This window comes from Micropterus salmoides, unplaced genomic scaffold (assembly GCF_014851395.1).
Source record: "Micropterus salmoides isolate LMB-PRFRI ecotype aquatic unplaced genomic scaffold, ASM1485139v1 Ms_hic_scaffold_12, whole genome shotgun sequence".
Classification (NCBI taxonomy): domain Eukaryota; kingdom Metazoa; phylum Chordata; class Actinopteri; order Centrarchiformes; family Centrarchidae; genus Micropterus; species Micropterus salmoides.
The window spans coordinates 29,727,132-29,749,073 of NW_024040263.1; the positions used below are offsets into that span (position 1 = coordinate 29,727,132).

Below are 21,942 nucleotides of genomic sequence, written 5' to 3' on the forward strand. Positions count from 1 at the left end.
TACAGAGACTGAAGAGAACTGGCAACTGGAGCGTTGCGCAGTGGTCCAAAGTCCTCCTTTCAGACTAAAGTAAATTTAGCTTTTTATTTGGAGATCAAGGTCCCAGAGTCTGGGGGACGAGTGGAGAGATGAAGGATCCAAGTTGCTTGAAGTCCAGTGTGAAGTTTCCACAGTCAGTGATGATTTTGGGGTGCCATGTCCTCTGCTGGTGTAGGTCCACCGTGTTTTCTCCAGTCCAGAATCAATGCAGCGACTACCAGAGCCCTTCATGCTTCCATCTGCTGACAAGCTTCATGGAGACGCGGTTTTCCTTTTCTAGCAGGTCGACGTCGAATATCAATTTCTTTATTCTAATATTTTGAAATATGGATTTTTGATCTCCATGAGCTGTAAGCTGTAATTATCAAGATTAAAACAATAAATGTAGAATATATTTATAAGTTTTACTTTTTGAATTAAAATACTGGAAAAAAAGAACTTTCCCACGATATTCTAATTTTCTGAGACACACCTTTAAGTGTAGTACTGCTTGTACCTGGACAAATACTGCAGGAGTCTCATATTTTACTGTGGGTGATTGTGTTAATGAGGCATTTAAACTTCAGTTTAGGAGTTCAGTTTAGTTAGTTCAGGTTTAGATGCTTAGTCATATACGGTTGTCTTTGGCTCTGAAGGAGCGCTGAGTTGTCTCAGCTTGATCTTTAAGTCTAAACATTTATAAGAGAAAGCCTGAAGTGTGGCTTTTGAAAGATGTTCATATTTATAAGACACAGTCTCAAAAAAAGATACTGTTGTGTTATGGGAAATGTAGGATGCAACATTTTTTGGAGCTTGAACCATATCCGGGACCAAATGTCAGGAAATCCCTCCTGGTTTGCTTGGATTTTGAATATTCCTTTTTCAATGTACATCTTCTCAGTTACTCAACTTTATAAAAGTCCAATGCTAAATTGACGGAGTCTTGCACACGTATTTATATCAATAAAAGTTTTTAGACTAAACGCCCAGTCATTCTTCAGGAAATGATTGGATTTAACTTTAACAAGGATGTTTGTTTTAAAACATATTTTACATGGTAAACTGCCTCAAATGCTGAGTTAACATAATATTACGTTAAAATGGAAACATTTTACGTAGAGTTAAGCGCAGAAAGTGTGGCTTTAAATGGCAACACTGTATATATACACATGACTGATGGAATTAAGACCAGTCATACCCACATAAAACAAAATGGGACAACAGTGTACAGGTCATTACTTCTTTTTTTTTTTTTTTTTTTTTTAGACTGGATGCACCAGAAAAGGCTTAAAATGTGGGTGGCTGTAGCTCACATCTTCACACTCAGTAGCCTCAGTTATACTGTTTCAGTAAAAGTCAAAGATAATGTATAGTGATGTGTAAGAGCTAAACAACCACAAACAGAGCCTTAATCATTTATGCCCATACTGTATTTTATACTTAACAATGTATGTTTTTCAAAGCAAAATAGAAATATCACTTAGAAATGTATATCGAAAGGCACAGCATCAAAATACAATTTGACATACAGTTTTTTTTTCTTTAAAATTGGAGTAAACATTCAAAAATTGACCCATCTGGCCTGCCTGTTGAGTAACAGCCATCCGTCACAGGGTGAATACTTAGCTTAGGGGTTGTTGCTTTCAGTAGCGTCCAGTCAAAATGGCAAAATGAAATTATTACTGACTTACAGTACTAAGAACATAGCATGCGTTCTCCTAGCCCTCTTGAAAGAGCTGACGTTTGTAACAAACATTTTCTGTAAAAATCCCTCTGAACATGAGCTGCATCTGACGTCCATGATTAGCACCCAAAACTCTCCGCCCTATTTACAACAGAGACCACGACTACACCTCTACATCACTGTCAGGACAGATGGCCCCTGTACATAAATATACATATTAAATATACATTCAGAGGAGCAGGGAGAAATGGGCATGCAAATTTGGTCCACCTTTACAGCAGTCAGCCAAAACAGAAAGCATCGACCCAAGACTCATCCTGAGAAACAACACTGACCACTTGGTGTTTTCCCCAAAAGGACATGCAAAACTGGGGCTGGTTTTTGGCACATTTAAGTCTTTTTTGTGTGTGTGTCTTTTTCTAGTAACCACCCCTACAACTGAATGGCGTTTATGTGTCCACCCCTTCAGAGGTCAAGAAAGCTATCTAAAACATTACTGTGAGCTCGCACTGTGCATGGCTTTAATTCTCAGAATACAGATTTTATACAAAGTATCAGAGAAGCAAAGCACATTAAAATATTCCAGTTTAAAAAAAATTCAAAAAAAAAAAAAAAAAATTATATATATAAAAGTGGACGCCAACAGGAATCATCCTGCCAGTCCACAGGAGGTGCAGTTCAGCTTGTTATACAGTAGATCTGCCAAAACATAAAGGCCCAAACACAGGCTAATAACCCTGAAATCTATGTGTTGCTCCAGTTACTGGTGAATGTGCTGTGCAGGTGTTTTACGCTGCCGTCTCCCTTACTGGTTTGTCTCTTCTGAGTTGGGCAAAGAATGTAATACTTTTATCTCCATGTAGGTTTTCTTTAAAGGTTCATCTTGAGAGTTTGCTGATGACCCGAATGAGGGCGGCGTTCTCATCCTTGAGCCTCTGGTTGTCTGCTCTGAGATCCCCCAGGACCTGCAGAAACATCATGAAACACTGCTGTTTGTAGCTTTTACACTCCTTAAAGTAGAACAGTAACACAGCGCTATCTATTTGATAAGATCAACAGGAGATTGTTCCACTGTTGTTAAGCTTGTGTTTTATGTTTAATGCTCCGCTGAGAGGATTAACTGGGCCTCTGAGCACACAACAATGGGGTGTGAGTACAGGGCAAAATAATTATTTTCCACTTACTTTTACAACTCCTCAAAGATACTATTATCTTGTTTTCCTGTTAATGTGATGCTAACCTGAGTTACACATAATATATATATATATTCTCTCATTAGGTTTCCCTCTGAAAATAGCATTTCTTGTGCAACTGTTATACTCATTGTACTTATTTGGAGTTAGCTAATTCAGTACAGTAAGTAATTAGTGTTGAAGTGAACATCTGTACCTTTAGCTCGTCCTCCAGTTCCACAGCTTTCCTCTGGAGGGCCATCTTCTCCTGGGAACAACAGTTTGAACATCACAAAACTGACTGAGGCAAACATTTCACCTGCAGTTATTTACAGCAGTCTGCAAGTTCAGTTTTTTTCCTGACACTGTGGCTTCTCGCACTGCTGAACCCGCAGTCTTACATTTTATCACACATTACAAAGTACACTGTAAATGCAAACACCACATTAACGTTCACATGTTCAGTTTTAGTCACAACTCAAGAACAGGAAATTTACTTTGTTCAATTTCTAACACACAAAAACAACCTTTACCTATGCTTAACCTTTCATTCTTTAAAAAAAAACATAAAAAACAAAAACACCCACACACAACAAAAAACACATTATGCATTTCTATTTATTGTGATACAGAAATATGTGGTGGATGTATTAGTATGTTTACAGTACTGGAGGTTTGTTCCTGGCAGAACTGACAGTAAAAAACGGCACACTTACAAATCTCTCCAGTTCCAGCAGGGCCGGTCTGTCTGTGCTGCTCTCTTGATTCTGCCACAGAGACAAACAGTAAATACAAATTTCATACAGGTGACAGCAGAACTACACAACTGCTGCAGGCAACTGAAACACAGACTGAATACAGTTTTATTTGAAATTAAGATATCCACTCAACAATACCTACATTTTATACCTCAAGAGATTATGCTTTTTGGCTTTTTCTCCCAACAAAAGGTCAAATAGAAGTGAGATGCTTCACTTGGTAGCTAAAACGGAGCGTTAACCACACAGGGTGCTGCAGCAATGTGCAGTATGACACAAATATGGTGTAGAATAAAACCATATAAACCTGTTCTGGTACAACCCCTAAATAAAACTAAAATAGAACCTAAAAATGAGCATAATGTGAAGAAAACATAACCTGTAAATTAAGGTTCTGATCGACACAGAGTGGATTGTTTATGCTTTGCTATGTGCTGGTTTAGAAATGTACAGCTGTTGTTAAACATAAACAACTATTACAGGATTTGCGCTGCTGTCTATGTTCTCACGCCGTCCTTGATATGACTGACTCAGACGTCAGCGCCCACACAACATCCCTCTGTTCATAATGTCACGCACACAAACATTTGCAAAAGCAAACCTGACGAACCTGTCGGAGTCGCTCCAGCTCTACCTTGTTTTGGCTGAGCAGCAGCTCCATCTCCTGCAGCTTGTCCTTCAGAGCCAGGTTGTCCTGCAGTACCTTTAAGTACAGCTGGAGGGAAACACGCATAACACAGACCATCAGAGTAAAGCAAACTGAAGATAAAAGCTTCATGTATGCAGGTGGGAATAGTTTGGTTGATGCTACAGTAAAGCCTGTTCATTTCTCTCTAAAGTTTGTTGGGTATATCCTTCCTGTCCTGGTTTGTCTAGATCTCAGCTATAGTTGATTTCAGCCTGTGTGGGTGTGTTTTTTAGGAATGTGTGAGCTTCTCTGAGAGAAGAGGGTCAGATATGTACCGTTCTGTAGTCAGCTGACGAGCCTCCCAGTTGACTCTCACTGCAGAGACACATGAGAGAATTTTAAAGCCCTGACAGACAATCCTCCTCCACATGTCCTGGAAAAAACACTGCATTTTTGTTGACTACTTCATGGAAAAACAGGAGGCGTGCATACAGTCAAACAGTCTTCCGCTCATACAACTTCACAACTTTACAGAGCAACAAAGTCACGATCAAACCAAGGTTTACACGCTCATTTAAAAGTTAAGGACAAAACAGAACACTCACGTGGAAGTCCTGTTTGTATCATCCAAGTGAGCATCCGCATCTTCATTCTGAAAAACCAGAAGTTTCACATTGTCAGCTACGCAGCACTACAGTTACGTCACTTCACAAGCATGTCTAATCTGAAATAACGCACACGAAAGGGCAGATTATTTCACATAAATATGATAATTCCCCTATGTGATGTTCAAAGATGAATGAAATCCAAACACACACTTGCTTATCATTGCAAACTTTAAGCTAGCACTCATACTTAAGCTTAAAGGGAACATGCGGCACCTTTTATGTGGAAGTCTAAATCAGTATTGATTGAGGATTGAATCAATAATCTGATGCCAACAAAAACTGAAACATTCTGCTGCAGTGAATTTCAGCACTGGCAGTTTTGGTGGACACGAACCTCGAGTGTATGTTACAGAGTTATGGATTAAAATTTTAATTCAAACTTTGACAGGAGGTGTGCTGTAAACCTTTCAGATCCTGAAGATAATTTGGAAAAGACAACCAGGACCAGCAGGGCTGAGAGGGCAGATGATCATCGAGCAGGGCAGGAAATAAACTTTTTAAAATGCGAACATCCACAAGCTACCAACAGATAAATGTTCAAATTCACCAGCATTCTCACACTGTAAATCATTATTTTGTGTCTGAAATCTACCTGCCACTGGTGAAAATTTCCCACCTACTTCCCAGTTTAAGTGTACGTTTTATTTTGAATTTTTTTACCTTGCCATCAAACAGCCCTGTATGATGGGGAACTAAAGCTGTTGACAAAAACAGTAATTTTAGCCTGCGGAACACAGGAGTTGCTGGTCTACTCCTGCCTCGGTCAGTTAATTTGTTTGTTAGTTGTATTAGTTCCAAACCCTCTTCAAACACCAAGGCACACAAACAAACTAACCGATCAAGGCAGCAATTGTCTGGTGGCTTTGAAGAGAGCATAGATGAATATACCTGTTGTGCCTGAAAGTTTGTGAACCCTGTAGAATTTATATTTCTGTAGAAATATGACCTAAACATACATACATACGTATTTGAACCTTTGCTTTCAGGATGTGGTGTGACCCCCCCCCCTGTGCATCAATAACTGCGACTAAAAGTTTACGGTAACTGTTGATCAGTCCTGCTCGACTTGGACGAACCTTAGCCCATTCCTCTTAACAGAACAGATTCAACTCTTGGATGTTGGTGGGTTTCCTAACATGAATTGCTCACTTTAGATCCTCCTTCCACAACATTTTGATTAGATTAAAAAAAAAAAAAAAAAGGTCAGGACTTTGACTTGGCTCATTCCAAAACATTCACTTTATTCTCATTTAACAATTCATTGGTAAAAAAGACTTGTGTGCTCAGACTTATTGTCTTGTCACGTTCTCTTGAGATCTGTTCACAGACAGATGTCCTGACATTTTCCTTAGAATCACTGGTAAAAATTCAGAATTCTTTGTTCAAATCAATGAGGGCAAGCTGTCGTGGCACAGATGCAGCAAAACAGGCCCAGATCATGATAATACCACCACACCACCTTGTTTCACAAATGGAATATGACTATTATATGCTAGAATGCAGTGTTTTCCTTTGAGCGAACATAACACTTTTCATTCAAACCAAAAAGTTCTGTTAGGGTTTCATCTGTCCACTAAAACATTTTTCCAACAGCCTTCTGGCTTGTCCACATGATCTTGCGCAAACTGCAGACAGGCAGCAAAGTTCCTTTTGGAAATAAACTGATTTCTCCTTCCAGCCCTGCCACGCACACCATTGTTGTTCAGTGGACTCTCGAACATTAAACATTGGCTAATGTGAGAGAGGCCTTTAGTTGCTTAGAAGTAACCGTGGGTTCCTTTGTCAAGGACAATTACACATCTTGCTCTTGGAGTGATCTTTGTTGGTCGACCACTCCTATAGAGGGTAGCCATGGTCTTAAGTTTCCTCCATTTATACACACTCTGTCTAACTATGGATTGGTGGAGTTCAAAGTCTTTAGAGATGGTTTTGTAACCTTATCCAGCCTGGTGAGCATCAACCAGTCCCTCCGTGATGTCGCGATCGCAACTATTAACATAAATTCAACAAATGCCTGTGAATTCAGCGCGACTTGCAATTTAGACACTGCGACTTTTCCTTAAATCGTTGCCGTCAGACTAGACAAATAACTGAGACACAGGCTGTTGCATCCCGGTCAACTGCAAGCGCTGAAAGAATCAAGGTAAGCTGGTGTATATATGCATGGTTAGGGTTAGGCTGTTGAAGTAGTCTAAAATACCTGAAAGCAAAGGTTCACATACTCTTGGTTTCGGTCTGATATGTTTATTATTATTTATCTCTTGATCTACTTTGTGTGAAAATCTAAGTGTGTTTTAGTTTTACACAGATAACTCAAATATTCAAACCTGTGACTTCGTGTTTAAAGGCTGCTCCATCCATCGAATGAAAATATTTGACATGCCTTTTATACAATTTCTCTAAATTCAGCCTGGCAGTTTTATCATCTTTGGAAAATGTGGGATCACCACTATAGTTAAAAACAAAGTTTGGCTGGGATTGTAATGGCTGACCCAATGGCTGCTCAGTGGGGCTTAGAAGCTTTAACTCATTTTGCATTTGAATCTTGCAACATTTCACAAGAAACACCAATCATCAAGACTTCCCCGTCATTCAGTTACATCTTGACAAAGAGGAACTGGTTTGTCCTTTCCCCTGCTTTCACTACTTACTGTACATACTGCTACAAAAATGAAATAATTAATGAATGGGTCTGCTAAAGCCGGCTGCTAGCAGTTGCTGCTAGTGTTTAACAAAAATTTTCTACCTGGGTTTCTTTCTTACCTCTCCACACGGCTGAATGATGCCAGTAGAGCGTCTCTCCCTCCTCCCTCTCCTCCTGTCCTTCACTCCCAGGCGCTTCTCTCCCTCCGGTTCCTCCTGCTTCACCGGGTCTGTATCTGAAACACATGGGAGTTTGACAGAAAACACTCCTGAAGGACTTTTTGGGAGTCAAAAAGAAAAAAATAAATAAAATCAAACCAACCACATCCCGTGCCACTGTGGAGAAGGAATAACAGCATGTAACTAACACACTTGTTTCAGTTAAGCAACCATGCACTTATCAGGTAGATTAGTTTCCAAATGTAGCTTTCTCTAAAACAGGAAACTGTCTTTAACCTCTGTCTCTCCTCCAGATGACTGCAAGTTGAGGCTTAAGAGCAATGAGCTCAGTTAACATCAACAAAATGCTGTTTTTGGCTTTTAGCTCATGTTCCAGCAGGTTAACTCTGAAAATTAACCGGATGCAATTATTGGGCTGGCTCATCTAAAAAGTGTGTCACTCAGATAGATCAGATGGAGAAGTTCTTAGTTCCCCTTAAAAAAAACAACCAAAAAAAGGAAGTTGTGCACTCTGAAGATATACACAACTCACAACAAAAAGGTAGCCACCCTTCCAGATAAACCACCACAGTAGCCTTAAGAACCCATGTGAGAAAACCTAATTTCCTTTCAAACCTCTCTTGAAGAGTACTCCACCCAACATCTACATCGTGTTTTTATTTAGTCGTCTTGTATTACCGTAAACAGATGTGAGACTCTAACCACATGGTGTGGCTGATTGGATCTTTCAGGCAATATCGATATGTGGGAGTTAACACTATGATGAGCCAATTGTCTTTTTAAAATAAATTTTAATAAAAAGACCCCTTATACGTGGCTACTAAAGAATTATGACTTTGTACTGGGCTATAAATGTTAGAGTTGGAAAATAAACTTCTCAGTGCTCTTTGGCAGATGTAATATTGAAACTGTAGATTACATCAAACATATCTTTGTATTGAAATTTCTTGTTACTTATTGGTTGGACATATCAGGAGATACCTAGCATTTCATCCTCACTCACCCCTTTCAGCAGGCGTGACCGTAACAATTGGGCTGACAGGCTGGATGTTGCGAGGCGGTGGTTCTGCAGCTTTGGCCACAGTCTTCTCAGCTTCTTTTAAGTCGGTCAGAGTTACACCCTGCCAGCACAGAGCAAAAACAAAACCCCTCAGAGGCCTGATGTTGCACTCAGAAATAGTTCTCATATTTTCTTGGTGAAACTATGCGGCATCTCCATCAGTCAGTATGATACTGCACTTACAGTAAGTAAGTAACCACATCATTACTCAGTAAATGATTCACTCTATTCCAAACTGTGTTCAGGCAAGTTAGCTGCCTTTCAGTATCATAACATTTCTTCAGCATTTGCAGCACTTGCACACACTAGTGATATTGTTACAGCAGCCGAGTAAGTGTGTCAATAAAGTAAAAAGTGTTTGGTTGTAGCGAAGTGTGAAAAGTGGTGAAATCTTAAAGGCATGTAACTATACAATGCAGGAAAAGGATTTACACGGTTATTAGGCCTGAATGATTCTGGGTCCTGAAAGTATGAATGACTTTGAAGATGCATTCAGTTTAGACCAAGTGAAATCATATTTAGTCATCCTTTTTGTATTCAAAAGTAATGCCAATGTGTTTTTAAATGTATTGTAAATGGTTTATCATTTAAAAGGATATTTAAGGAAATATCAGAAACGCATGGGGCATGTCAGCGTCTGTGTTAAAGTGTATGTGTCAGGGAATGAGAGACATGAGTAGTAGTATTGTAAAATCCTAACAGTCTCCATCTGTAGTAAGCAGTACCTGCGTGGAGCGGCGAGACTGCCGCATCAGCCGAGAGCGAGCTTTCCTCTGAGACTCAGACTCTTCGTCTCTGACTGGAGCCTGGAACCTAAACGCACAAACATCCACAGATGATATACAAGTATTCTTTAACTTTAACCATTAGTATGCATCTAAATGAAATCATTTAAGGAGAATTAAATTTTAAATCACAGAACCGTATGGATACAGCATCAAGTAAAAAATAAACTGGTGTTGAATGTGAATATTTTTTGTTTTGCCATTTTCTTACTTGCGCCTGTCAGCATTGGTGGCGTTGGGGCTCTCTGCCGAAGCATCCCTTGTCTGAGGAGTGGGCTGGACTCTGGCAGTGCGGTTTGCCTTGTCCTGCTCCTTGTCCTCCTCATCTTTCTCCTCTGGTGTCTGAAGCACATACAGGGAAAAAGTTTTAACTGTAATCAACTGTCAATTAAAATATTTATTTATGGCCCCAGTAGGGAAACATAATTAATGTCAGCATACTGTTCACATTAGTCTTTTTAGTTGACCTGTTTTAATCCAGACCAAAAGCTTTCACATCTAATGTTTCGACACATCAGGGTGTGTCTAAACCCTCTGTTGTAATGCTGGGCATGTAGGCAGTCATGTAGATTAAATGAACAGATAAAAAACTGAAATACATGCATGTCCACATTGGGAAATTATTTCTGCGGTTAGTTTTCCTTCCACCTAGAGTGTGTTTCAGCATCACACCCAGTGAGACCTGATACTGGTCACCCTCCTTTTGAAAAGGCTAGAGAACTATCATCATCATCATCATCATCTCCAGGTGGGGATTGTGAATGTTTCTACTGTCATAAAATACCCATAAGAAGGGTGAAATTATTGCCGACTGTTCTTCTGTAAAGAGTAAACAGCAGTTGCACACCTAGCTTACAACAGCCAAAAGAAATACATTGGATTAACAGCGTTTCGCTACCAGGCAGTGAAATGTCACAAAGTCAAGACAATGAACCTGACTACACAGGACGCTCCCAGTCTATTATTAGTGAAGGCACCATCATGTCTGCCATCAAGCCAGTTTTTACTAACAGTTAAGTGTGTTTCCGCTAGAGTTCCCAGAAGTCATCCTGCTACAGAAAGTGACTGCTCGCCAAGGCTCTGAAAGTTTGTCTAAATGTTTGGTCTGCCATAAGTAGATCAAAGTGATCAAGGCACCAATTCCATCTATGGTGTTTGCCCAGGTCCTTAAAACATAGGCATTGACCATGTAACAATCAACTTGGTCAGTCAACCCTGGGTTTCCCAAATCCAGCTATGACCGAGTTCCCAGAAAAGGGGCAGGGTCTGCAGCAGATCTAACCATCATGAGACTGAAATAGCATTAAGTATTAAGATGAACTGAAAATAAGTCACTTTCATGTTCCACTTCTACTCTTTGGTCAACACGATATTGTCTGTTTAATAAGGAGAAAGTTTAGATATTTTTCAAATGAGCTGTAATAACATTAACTGGGCTGGAGCAAATAGAGCAGGCAGTGTCAGATACAAGCTAGTAATGAAGAGTTGTGTACAACACCAAACCATCAAGTTCTATGCTGCGCAGATAATATTTTGTGAATATCCAGCATGGCAGCAGAAAAAGGAAATCAATCCTGCGAGTTGCCTTTTTAAAAACATCAAAATGTATTCAACAAACAAATGTGTATAAAAGGTGCTCAGCTGATAAAGAAAGCTACGGTGCGACATACTGGACTGTGCTGTGTGGTTAGTACCTTGTCTGCAGGGCTGACTGTCGATGTGGTCACACTCTCAGTGTCTGGACTGGACATGGTGGAGTTTTCTGGGATAAGAGAACGAGCATCTTTTGTAATCTGTATGATCACATTTACAGAGCATGTAGTACTTTTGTTCAAACACAGCGGCTGGTTTACCGGGGCTGCTCTCTTTCTCCTCACTCGCCTCCAGGCCCCCTGAAACACCCCTCTCTTTAGACTGGTCCTGCACGTTCATCTTGTCTTTACTGCTCATTCTGCACACTGATGTTCTAGAAGACATGAAACAGGAACAGATGACAGCACTGATGGAGCTGAAAGGGTGACACTGCCCAGGGAGACTTTTCAGGTCTACAGTTTATTCATTTACCAGGGACAATGCACATCAACCAACATCAATGAGCTCATTTTCATCCATAGTTCCTGGATAGGTTACAAGAAAGTAGTGCCTAATTGCTTCAACAAGTACTACTAAACAAAACAATACATACATAAACGCCTGTTTTCTCTGCTGCTGGGAAAAGCCACTATTCTGCTTGTAATGTGAGGACACCGGGTCGGGATGTAGTCCTGTGTGCGCTACAGCGACAACACCGCAGTTAACAACATGCAGTCAACTAACACTACAAAACAACCGGCCCCCATCACAACATAAACTTCAGGTAAGGATGTACTGAAGCCAGTCCGACCAAACAAGATTCAGATGATGTCAGTGAAAACAGAAATTTGCGTAGACACTAATGTTATCTGGTGCAAAGTTGTATCACTTTCCACATTACTTCACCAACTATCGCGACACATATTACTATCCTGTGTACCACTGGTATTATGTCAAAGGGTTGATTTAGCTTGCGAGAAAGGATGTAAGTGTACAAAGCAAATGTGGAGCGATTTGTTTACTAGCACATGGTGATGTAAGGCAGGTCAGCCAGCTAACGCTACATTAGCTCGGATCTACCGCTGTTTGCTTCGTAACGTTCAATTTAGATCATTTTACCAATACTAAGGTACACAGCTTCTCCAAGTCTCAGTCACTGTAACTACTCCGATTGAGGTATTACTGGAAGTAAGGCATTTTCCAATACATATATGTCTGTTAAACATTTAATTTTTTTTTAGTTTAGGGTTAAAGCCTTTCAGGGGTTTTACAGAAAGTAACGGTTTTTAATTGGGAATAATGTTATATAATTCAGTATAAGTTACAGATGAATACAAACCTCCGCAGTTTGTTTGGTGCATTTGCAGCGGTGGATCCTTGTTGGTTTTGCCTGTCCAATATAGACTGTGAGAGAGAGAGCGAGAGCTGTCAGTGAACTTCTAAATCACAAAGATAATGCATTTCACACAAGGTAAAGATAAACACTTTCTCACATTGGCTTGTTTCTGTGATAACTCTTCCAGGAGCTCTTGAACACTTTCGTCAGCTACATCAAATGGTGTCTGACCCTACAAAGTAAGGAACAACAAGACAAACATGAAACCAAATTGTGAGCTTAGATTTACAGTATAAAGTTACCCTACAAAATACCAAATTCTGTCTGAAAGTCATAATAAATGTTCTTGGAAATGAAAGAACACTTAACATAGAGGTATGATGCATTAAAAGAGATTTTTATTCTTTTTGGGAACTCACCGCTTTGCTGCAGGCCTCCATATTGCACAGTTGTTCAGCTAGAACGCGACAGGCCTCGCCCTGACCCCAGTGTGCTGCAGCGTGCAGAGGTGTCCAGCCATCAAAGTCCACAGCCGACACATCCAGCCCACACTGACACAGTATCCTGAACAACAAAACAAGGTAATTACAGAACTGCATAAGCATTTATGTCGAAATACAGACATCAAAGAAGAAAATAACATTTCTAAATTCACATTAATCCACTGTGAAAAGTGTCAGGAGATGCTTACTTGAGAGCTTCTAGGTAGCCTTTGGCAGCAGCCACATGCAGTGGGGTGGCCCCGGTCCTGGGATGTCTTACATCAGCAGGTGGGCCCTCATTCAGCCATTTCTGGGCATCTATCATGATCTGTTCCTCCTCCAGCCGCTTTGCTGCCTCCAAGTCCACACCTGGACACAAAAAGATTGTGAAATTTGTGTTTCTTCAGTACGACACACACACACCCACCCACACCCACACACACACACGCTGGCCAGTGTGTTATATTAAAATTATTTTTATTGTTTAAACAATGGCATTTCAGCCTTTAATAACAGACTAGGAATGCCACTTGAAACCTGGTTCTGAATGGGTATTTTTGCTTGTCGGCCTCTCGCTCCTCTGCTCTCTGTGTCGGTCAATGTTTGCCCGAGGGCAAGGCCGAATTTGAATTCAGTTAAATTCTTGTAGACTTTGAGGGTGAGACCATCCAGCCTCTCCACTGTTTCAGCAGTACCTTCCCATAAGTGAATGAGTATCTTCACATCAGCAACAGAGGGAGGAGGACAGAGGAGAGGACCACTGATGCCAAGGGGCTGTTAGCCAGTGTATGAGGCGACCCATTTAAGCATTTTGCATAGAAACACAGAAAGAGTTGTTATTATAAGACGCGGACACGATAGATATTTTACAAGCATGGAGCAGTTTAAGCAACAGTGAACACACCAGTGGAGATGTCATTCGGCACAACGTTTGATTCGGTCGTTTCAATAGGCTGCGTCATTAAAAAAAGACTCCTCCACATGCTGCGCACATGCAGCTGAAAACTGAATCACCGTGTAGAAATCCAAAAGACAAGGTCTGTGTCTTTTTGGCGACTTCATAAAACATATTCTACTGCTGATGGAGAATGTCAGAGCAGACACACACAGGGAAAGAGACACAGAAAGAGGCGAAGCAGAGGGTTATGTGTGTGGAAAACTGAACTGAAGGGAAAGGGAGAATGTTCAAGTGAGCTAGTGAGTAAACACTACAGTAAAATAAGGCAGAGAATAATTTAAATGCTTAAATAAGAAATAACCTGGGCTACTAGAAATAGGAATATAGCCCATTAAACCCAACAGCTATCCACGGGGTGTGTAGCTGTCAGAGAAAAGCACTCACCCTGTCTCCGAGTGTAATCCTGAAGAAGGGACTCAGTGGTCTCATCAGGAGCAATGTCCAGAGGAACATCACCGTCACAGTTTACAGCAGAGAGAGACGCACCACACTGCAAAAGGAAACTGAGAAAACAAACATGGACAGAGTGAGAATACATTAAAGGAATGTTTACAAAGTCTACACAAAGACAAGAAACTCTAATCCAATCACATTACCTCTATTTATGTGTCTGGGGTACCATTACATTTAATCTTCAAAGCAAGACCAAAAGGCATTATTCACAGACCAGGAACAAGAGAAAAAAAAGTTAGGTTAAATTGTTTGAGCTGCATGTGTTTGTGTGCCAGGCAGGCCCACTCATGCTTTAGCTGACTTGTTGTCCTGCCAAACACAACAACAATGTTAGCATTGTTGAATGCAGAAATACTCTGGCACCCACGCTGCATTCTGGTGTCCCCAAAATGGCAACAAATACTGTATTATACAGTTGTTACGCTGCTGTATTCTGCTAACTGTAGAGACATATACTACACACTCTGCAATGTCAGGGTTGCCGCAGGAGGCAGCAACATGCAGTGGTGTCCATCCCTCACTGTCAACCTGGTTCACATTGGCACCACGCTCCAAAAGGAAAGACACCATCTCCATGCTGCCATCAATGCAGGCCTGTGTAGAACACAGGAAAACAAAAACACAAAATAATGTAACTGTAAATGTTTCTCATTCATCTTAGCATCAACCAGTATATTTAATTAAATCTCAAGAGGAGAAACTGCCTCACCTGGTGAAGAGCAGTAATTCCATCTGCATTAGAACAGTTGATAATTTCTGACACATCCTCCTCATTCCTCCCTTTGGTCTCTTTGGCTTCCTTCAGCATCGCCTGGGCCTCTTCTGTGTCCCCGCTGGCACAGGCAGCCAGGAACTCTGCAGCCCTGTCAAATCTTACTCTTTTCCTAAAGACAGGGGATACAGGCAGCTAGATGACTACACTGGTGCACTGTTGTAGCTGCTTTGCCAATTTAAATTAAGGAACATGCCTTGTAACACCAGTGTGTTTAATCTCAGGAGTAGAAAAATAAATAAATAAAAAGAGACCCCGTACAACACAGTTACACTAGAACTAAAGGAAAAACAAAATGTGATTTCATGAGACTGTCAGAGGGGGTGAGTTAGAAGACACGGCTGCCAATACATACTGTAGTTTTGTTACTGTGAACAAATCCCCTGAAAAGACTAAAACCAACATTGCAATGCATTTAATAGAGACCCCTACACTATTTGTGAATCTCAGCCCCAAGGACATCGGTTCCTACTGAAGACAAAAGTCTTTAAAAACAAATACAGCATTTAATTTTTAAAAGGACAGCTGGGCACTGTAGTCTTTAGCAAACAATTATCAAACAGGAATAAATCATGTACTTCTTGGAGACTATTGTCAGCACCGGATTTGGCGCGCTAGTGATTATTTAAGCAGCAGGATGGTTGGTGCATGTGGCAACTACATAACTCAAAATACTTGATAAGGTAACATGTCATCCAGTGCAGCTCAGTGATGTGTTTTTAATAGTTTTTGAACAACAATGGAAGTATATGGAAATAAATAAGCTAGATGAGGTACACACAGGAAATACTTGCTGTAGGATCAGTTCATTGGTAGTTTTGGTCTTCAGGTGTTGGCAATAATAAAAATATATATAGAACCCCACAACATTTGAACATGGTCATTTCTTAAGGCCATAATTTATGTGTTGTCACACAAATGTCCGTTTAAGTGTCTTTCAGTCAGCGCTGGTGAGGGTCTACTTTCATCAATATTCATACTGTTGCAGCATTTATGACAGATAGCCCTGCAACTAAGGCAGCATCTACTGTGACACAAGATGGTTTTATCTAATTGAACACCAGTAAGTAGTGGGGTACGTGTCAGCTTAGAAAGGGGATGGTCACTGCCTGGACTGTTGGTACACAGGTAAAAAAACAAACACTACAAAACTATGGCAGTCCCAGAAATCTTGATATTTGAATGGAGAAAATGAATAAGCCGGGAGCACAATGCTCCTGGCAGACAGACCCTCACCAAGACTGACAGTTTGGTAGCTAACTAGCCGGCTAACTAGCCAGCTAACTAGCTAGTTAGCTGGCTAGTTAGCCGGCTAGCTAAGTGTAACTAGCTAGTAAACACTATATATATGGTCAGAAATAAAAACTGACCACTGACAGGTTAAACATAAATTGAACATTTTGAGCGCAATTAAACAGTAAAGCTTATTCAGTAGCTGGGAGACTACTCTAATATCTTGTGAGATGTTGTCTGTCATTTTGTCCAAGTAACGTTACACGCACTCCATTCCTCCTTTAGCATATCTTGAGATGTTTAAGCTAAGCTAGGTGGCTGTTAGCTGGCCGCTACTGCACAACAGTCTGACAGGAGACGTTTCTTTACCGTCGTTTGAGGAGGGGGCTGGTTTCATCTCTGACCACAGATACCAGCTGGTCCCTCGACCGGTCGCAAAGCTCGGCCTCCGGCTCTCCTGCTCCATTCTCGGCATCGCCCCGCCACCTCCGCCTGGGCACCGCCGACGTTTTGTTGGTGCAGGATTCGGCCCAGCGCTTCAGCTGCTCCCGCCGCTTGGTCTTCGCCGAGTCCCCCATTATTTATCAAAGGAGGACAGTGTTTTTAAAAATAAAACATTCACTGGCAGGGAAAGACACACCCTCCATGTGTATACTTCCACTTCCTGGTTCTTGCTATGGAAGTGGAGCTTCGGCTCGTGCTCGTTGGCGTCGGGAGCGCGCAACGCTGCTCAGGCTTGTCTGTCTGACGTCACCACCGCTTTTCCGTAGCAAAGGGGAAATGTTGAAATACCTGAACATGCAGCAACCACTAGGCTACTTCCCGTCATAGACTGAGACTCTTGTTGAAATAATATCTACGACGAAGGCAACTACATCTTCCCAAACGAATTAACCCTCCGGTTATCTTCAGATTTACTAACATCTTTTAACCTCAGCCCTTAATTTGACCCCAGCAGTTTGAACCACCAGAAAATGATTGCTATGAAAATTGTCACAGAAGTTTACCTGTCAGGTACGTTATGTTTAAATAAAACACGCGTTGTCTGAAGTGTCCACGAAATGCAACCAGACTTTTATCGTATTCCGCAGTCACGTGAGGGTCTGGACTGTAAAGAAAGAGTCCCTTAAGAGCGTAGGTTTCGTTTCAACATGGGAGGGGACACAGAAGAAGCAGGGGTTCACATATTTTCCTGTATTCTGTTGAGTCTTTCTGCAGAACTTCCAATTTCTGCATTTTCTGCATCAATTTATGGTGGAAATGTATTTATTTACGCAGAAGATAGGTTTATATGTCACATTATAACAGGTTATAAAGTGAAATTTTGTGACTCCCTTTTGCTACTTAGCAGACAATATACAATAATACAAAAGTAATCATGAAATAGTAAACAAATAAAATATAAAACAAAAAATTCCCCGAGCACAGCAACTACAATGAGGTGCTGGTAGATAGCAGTCTATGAAAAATCAAAAAATAAACTACCTCACACTGATCTGACTTACTACTTTATTCATACTAATAAACTATATTCAATGGAGCAAAGCTGAGGACAAATTTGAGGGGAACCACAATATTCTGGCTTCAGATGACAATGCCAAGTCTAAAAATTTAATGCAATATAATGTGGTAAGACTCTCAGGCATTCTGTAGGCTATTGCTTTCACATGTTTCCTCGTCTAGATCAACTTTTCTGATTTAATATCGTCCCTGCTGAGTCAACACACATGCAGGCATGATTTAGTCTTTCCTCCTTTTTTGTGTCTTGTTCAGAGGTGTAACCTTGAATTCATTGTAATTCATTGGGCTTCAATAGCTTCCATGTTTCAGCATGTTTTCTACTGATGTTAAAAAAATCTTCTGCATATTCAAAACATAATCCATGTGGGTTTTTTTTAAATCCACCTGCCCTATACTTTTCTGTGCATTAGCCTACTTTATTGCACTGTTCATATGGTATTATCCCTTTGGACAGTCTGACTTTTTGGTCTAAATAACTGGAGTAGGCCACCACCGACAAGCAAGGACCGTTGTCTCAGATGAGATCAGGGCCACATTGGTTGACCATGTGCTCAACCATGGTTTGAGTATGAGGGATCTGGGCAGAGAGTACAGCCCAACCTCAGCACCTACACAGGCATATCCATCATCTGTACATTCAAAAATCTGTAAGTTAAGAAAATAGATTATTTTAGCTTACTGTATCAATCAATCATATCACATGTATATTTGTGGATCTTCTGCAGAACTGAGATACCAGGCCATGGAAGAAATGAGGCAGGATGCAGTCTAATTTTTTCCTTATTGTTCGCATCTCGCTAAACGTCTAAAAATTACACTAAAGGGGTACCGAGAGCGTTAAAAAGCGATGCCAAAGGGCCTTGACTAAGCGTAAATATTTGTGTGTTTATGTATATTGGAGTAGGTATACATCACTGTAACAATAGTTTTCAACCACCTAAAGTCTCATGCTGAAAATGCAAAAGGCATATACCTACTGATGGATGTGTGTGTGTGTGTGTGTGTGTCTGTGTGTGTGTGTGTAAATACAATGCAAAAAATTAGTTTGGAAAGAACCACTTAGAATATAGTGTTTGCTTTTGGTAGGGATTTGTAGAGTTTGTAGGGAAAATGGCCCAAAGATATAGGAAATGTGTGTAATTCTGAAATTGCAAATTAAGGGTGTGTGTTCATATAAATGAGGGAATATATACACGAATGGTGTTCATCCATCCAATAGAGTTCCACAGACTTGGCAAGAAGCACTGAAGCTGTTCTGGAGGATAGTAGAGGCCTGACACCACGTTGGTGGTGGTTGAGGTGAGTCCCCCCCACTTCACTGTGAAGCGCTTTGAATTTCAATGATAAAGTGCTATATAAATGTAAATTCTTATTATTTATTATACTGAGACATTTCAATTTGTCACTCATCTGTACATAAAACATATTTTCTTTACAGTACTTCAATCTACTTGCAAAACAGTACTACAGTAATTGAGTTATGTAATGATTTGCAGTACTACAATACTGTAATGAGAGTAGATAATAGAATTGTGTGTAGTCTTTTGGAGGAAAAAAAAGTTGTTAAAGCTGCTTTCAGTGTAAAAGAGGAAATGTGCTTAATATATTTTAGCAGAATTGGTTCAGGGGGTTGGTACTTAAATTACAGGATGTGGTCCTTGTGTCTGAAGTACCCGTATTAGTGTGTAAACAATTTTAAAACTACTACTAAACTGGAATGCCTTCTTACTGATTTGTAAAGCAGCTAATGATTTATGAACAAAGCCTTTAAAAAAGCATTACAGTTTTTCCTGACTGCTTGCACAAAATGCTGAATTTTGCCCATTGTCTCAAAACTCTTCTATGTCAAAGTGAAGTTCTGCAATCAAACCTACACTTCTTTTTTAAAAAGGGTATTTTTGGAGTAAGGGGAAACACACATGCACAATATATATTACACATTTAAAGCAACATTACAGTGTTTCTCTATTGCTAAAACACATTTCTTGAAATTATGCCTCTTTTTCTCGAAACTCTAAACACAAAATCCACAACTTCTCACCCAATTCCCCAATCATCCTGTTTTCAGGTCAGAAGGAAACTTTCTACTCAGAACCATTCAATCTTGCTGAAAAACCAAACTTTGCCCTCAGACATGACACACAAGCCCTCAAAAACACACACATTACAACACAGTTTTACACACTGGTGAGATAAGTTCAAAACAATACTAAAAAATCTGGTTATAAGTAATGTTGCTTGTGGATCTCCCCCTCAAACATTTTCACATGATGAACGCAAAAGAAATAACAAATGTAAACATTTGCACACATTTTTTATTCCACAGTGTTCTGTACAGTACAACACAATAAACAACAAATTATTCTGCCTCTGCAGCCTGTCTTTGGTCTGGGACAGGCCAGAGATTCTTGTTCTCCACCTCCTCCCTCTTCCTCCTTCACCTCCTCATCTTCCTCCTATCCAATCTCCTACTGTTCCTCTTCCTTCACCTCTTCCTTCTCTCCATAATGCTCTTCCTCCTCCCCCTTATCTTCTTCCTCCTCCTCTCTGGTGTCCTCTACCTCTTCCTTCACATCTCTCTGGATCCATTGTTCCAAAACTGAATGAACTGACTCTGGCCCTTTTATCTGTCTATTGAAGCTTCTGATTGGTGTGTTATCAATTTAGACTCTTTGTGTTTCCACCTTTGTAGCTGTGTGCTAATTGAGCTCAAGATTTGCTGACTTGAGTGAACAATATTGAATGTCAGTGCTTTCTCAGTGACCACACGGTGTAGGCAATGAGAAATGAAAGGATTTGTGTGTAGAGTTTAGAGAAATGGGTTGTTCAAAATCCTGCTAATAGTGTTTAAGCAATGGAGAAAAACTGTAACACACTAATGAACTTAGTGCTGTCTTTAGTACTTTGTCGACCTTTTTATTTTCTCAGACAGGCCTCTGAAAGATTGTCAATTAACAAAAAAGAGAAACGTTGTGTTTTACCTTTGCAGGTTTTTACAAGAACAAAAGTAGATTTATGATACATTCATGAATACGACATGTTTTTGTAAACTTGCAGCAACCGTCATGCCTTGGGTAAGCCGATCCCTGGATCGGACTGTGAAGCCGACCAAAGCCTGCATGGAGGGATCCATGTAGGCCCAAAAATGACGTCAAAGCATGGTCAGAGAGATAAGATTTAAACCAGTCCAAAGGTGTATCAATGATACCAACAGAGACTAATCTGTCAAGGAGGATCTTATGAGAGATGGTGTCAAAGGCCACACTCAGATGAAGGATGATAAGAATAGTTAATAGTTCGTAGTCAGTTGCAGTAGTCAGATCATTAGTGATTTTTACCAATGATGTTTCTGTGCTATGGCAAGGGCGGAAACCAGATTGAAATTGTTCAGAGGTTATTGTCAGACATGTGCAACACTTACTTCCTGCTTTCTTACAGTGCAGACGCTTTTTCCTGCTAGAAATCAGCAGCTCTTGGATACTTTTAAATCACTGGGACTGTCAGATAAAGTAGGCTCTTGCCATACTTTAAAACCTTTTATGATCTTAGTGCTACGCGAGTGCGGCCTATCAATAGCACTAGCCTGTACTGCAGTGACTGGAGCTATAGCTAATGCTAATTAGCAACAAGATGCCCCCCTTCTCCACGGACGACTTCTACAAACTTCTACAGAAAATTACTGTGCTGGAAACCAAGATCCACAGGTTAGAAGTGAATGTGGAAGTGAATGGATTATGTGGGAATGACACCACTTTACCGTGGCCCCAAAACAGTGGACAAGAGCATGCTAACACACGGCTAATTAGCACCAACAAGACTACCAAGAAGCAGGAGGCCTGTGTACTGGGTAATAAATCTAAAAGTGGGAGTCCTCCCTGGAACGCTCTTGGTGCAAACCCTAAGAGTAAATCATTTTCTGGGGAAATGGGAGGACGAGTAACAGGCAGAACCCAGCACCCTGAGATTTGTGATGCAACTGGCTGGCCTGCATTATCATCCAGGCAGAGCGCCTCTTCAAC

The 21,942-nt window shown here is 40.6% G+C and overlaps 1 protein-coding gene across 2 annotated transcripts; it reads right to left on the minus strand.

The window, feature by feature from the left end:
- Positions 1-1,430: 1,430 nt before the first annotated feature.
- Positions 1,431-17,430, minus strand: ppp1r12c (protein phosphatase 1, regulatory subunit 12C). 2 transcript variants are annotated; one of them, XM_038714449.1, is made up of 20 exons: positions 16,772-17,430; positions 15,107-15,281; positions 14,861-14,991; positions 14,329-14,447; positions 13,196-13,355; positions 12,924-13,068; positions 12,662-12,736; positions 12,508-12,572; positions 11,450-11,562; positions 11,291-11,358; positions 9,808-9,938; positions 9,537-9,624; positions 8,755-8,872; positions 7,692-7,807; positions 4,866-4,912; positions 4,596-4,635; positions 4,267-4,347; positions 3,591-3,641; positions 3,092-3,142; positions 1,431-2,667 (listed from the first exon to the last, which is right to left on the minus strand). In XM_038714449.1, exons 1-20 carry the CDS (start codon positions 16,978-16,980, stop codon positions 2,581-2,583), a joined length of 2,070 nt encoding a protein of 689 aa, XP_038570377.1. In that variant the 5' UTR covers positions 16,981-17,430; the 3' UTR covers positions 1,431-2,580. The 2 variants fall into 2 exon arrangements, with proteins under 2 accessions (XP_038570377.1, XP_038570376.1); XM_038714448.1 differs by having other exon boundaries at positions 4,243-4,347; positions 16,772-17,428.
- Between the last annotated feature and the right edge of the window lie 4,512 nt (positions 17,431-21,942).